At 36.9% G+C, this 2,245-nt stretch overlaps 1 protein-coding gene across 1 annotated transcript in view; it reads right to left on the minus strand.

The window, feature by feature from the left end:
* Positions 1 to 1,489: 1,489 nt before the first annotated feature.
* The window catches only part of LOC106955991 (dynein light chain roadblock-type 1-like), a 5,196-nt gene continuing 4,440 nt past the window's right edge, over positions 1,490 to 2,245 (minus strand). The window contains exons 3-4 of the mRNA XM_015046505.1: positions 1,782 to 1,949; positions 1,490 to 1,695 (exon numbers count right to left, since the gene is read on the minus strand). Coding sequence (XP_014901991.1) covers positions 1,652 to 1,695; positions 1,782 to 1,949 — 212 coding nt within the window. The 3' untranslated portion in view covers positions 1,490 to 1,651. The remainder of the gene's footprint in view (positions 1,696 to 1,781; positions 1,950 to 2,245) is intronic.

The following is a 2,245-nucleotide window of genomic DNA, read 5'->3' on the forward strand; positions in this document are numbered from 1 at the left end:
TGTATATTTCATTAGAATTTTGTGCTTTATCCATAGGACCTGTTTTGTCCCTATTCTCAAGAATCACTGACTCAATTACAGTTTTTGAGTACTCTATCCTCCTCTGTGTAATACTAAGATAAATGTCAGTGATATTTATTGTAGTAGTTACTGCTTAGCTAGCAAAATTATCTTAGCTAATGTAGCTTTTATCTGCAAGCTAAGACAGATATGTAGCTTATATACACTTGCTCTGACGAAGCTCGGCACAACCTCGGAATCCACACAAATAGTTTGTGCGTCCTTTACAAATACCTTTAAACACTGATTGTATAGATTTCAGAGTGCGAAGCTCACCATTTGTGTTCACTAAGTGAACTATGTCGTAGTAGGAAATCGGAGGCAGCTTGACATATGACATATTTTCCTTATCCGTCTCACATGGGTCGATCGAAGTAGCAGCCATTTTGTTCATGTATCTTTTTCTCGCAGATTGATTAAGTGTGCACATTTTTTCTTTTTGTTGGTCTGGAAGCCATGGGTCCGCTATGCTTTGTGTTATAGCAGAGCACAAAGCTATAATTACAGCTATAGCATAGCTTTAATTCCAACAAGCGGTTCAGACTAGTTGGAATTACATACGTTTTGTTGTTTACATCCGGAAACTTTGTGGATGTGCACAACAAAGAGGATTCTTTTACTTGCCCTCCATAGAAGCATGGCCACTGTAGAACAATCATTAACAATATAAAACCTGGAGATAATTAATTTAGTGCAGCACGCCACAGCAAAGGGAAAAATAACGCAGAAAAACCTTTGAAGACTAACTGAAAACCACTCTAAATAACATAAATGCTAGACTGGACTTGGTATACATAGAAAGTTAGTTCTGGAAGTACATCATCTGTGCAGCAGGCGGTTGCTCCACTATCTCATAGACTCTTCAACCAACTTACATGTTTATGGCTGCAATTTCTTCCAAAATCTCCAAGTTATGCAGTAGAGAGTTTGTGGTGCATATTATAAAACTATTGCCAGATTAATGATATCAATGGCTGTTGAAATATGTCCAGTGATGCATCAATGTATAATGTCCAATTTAATGGATGACCAGTTATATTTTTCTCTATATTTAAAGATGATTTTTATAAAATATATGACTAGATGTATTCTTGAGTTGTTACTTGATGTTCCAATATTTATTTTACCTGCAGAGTTCTTCTACTCCAGAAGTACTGACTGGATACTCCTGAGATGCTCAGCATGCTTTTTTGTCTGTCTGCCATCTTGGATTTGAGAAACGGATGTTGGCAGTGTATTACAAAAAACCCAATATAAGCAGAAGAGGATTAGAGTCTGAAAAGTTGGTAAATAGAACAATGTGGATAATGGGCAACAGTGCTTTTTTCGTCTTGACCACACCCCTCAGTGTATCTTGGCTCCACCCACTTTGCAGGAATTGTTCTAAATTTGTCTGGGGGCGGGACTTAATTACACTTAAAAAAACAGATCCTCTGGGAGCAAAATGTATTAATCGCTGCAAAGCAAACTAGAACAAGAACCTGGGACAAACAAGATCTACCATCTTTAAAGAAATTTTTAATATTGTTGGTGTAGATGATAAAATATAAACTTTCAATAAAGATTAAAGATTGAGAAAGAAGAAGCAAGTTCAGGGTGCAGGCTTCTGGATCGCAACCATGAAATATTCCTTATCTGTGGAGAGAAAAGCCAGAACACGGAGGTTAATTCCACAGATCCAGACCCGGTTCTGATGGTTCAGAATAGCGTCTGGACCTCACCAGCAGTGATGATGATCTCGTTCTTCTCGGTGCGGACCCGCAGGTAGGTGAAGTCGTCCGAGGGATCCATTTCCTGCAGCATCTTCTTGGCCTTCACCAGCAGAGGTTGGATCAGCGCCACGTACTGGACCGTGTGCTGGTCCTCGAGAGTGGACCTGATGGCGATTCCTGGACAGATCAAACACTCAGGTAATCACATTACACACCATGAAATAACATGGCAACAAAGACCACTACTGATAACATTTTAAATGTAAAAATGTAAACTTTTTTTTGTCAACATTTTTTTTAAGAATTTTGACATTTTCTGAGAATTCTGGATGTTCTTCTCAGAATTCCAAATTTTGACTTTTTCACCCTAAAGTATAATTCCTCAAAACATATATATATATATATATATATATATATATATATATATATATATATATGTTATATATATATATATATATATTTTTTTTTTTTTT

This window comes from Poecilia latipinna, unplaced genomic scaffold, assembly GCF_001443285.1.
Source record: "Poecilia latipinna isolate Pla-1442-1.1 unplaced genomic scaffold, P_latipinna-1.0 Scaffold782, whole genome shotgun sequence".
NCBI classification, from domain to species: Eukaryota; Metazoa; Chordata; class Actinopteri; order Cyprinodontiformes; family Poeciliidae; genus Poecilia; species Poecilia latipinna.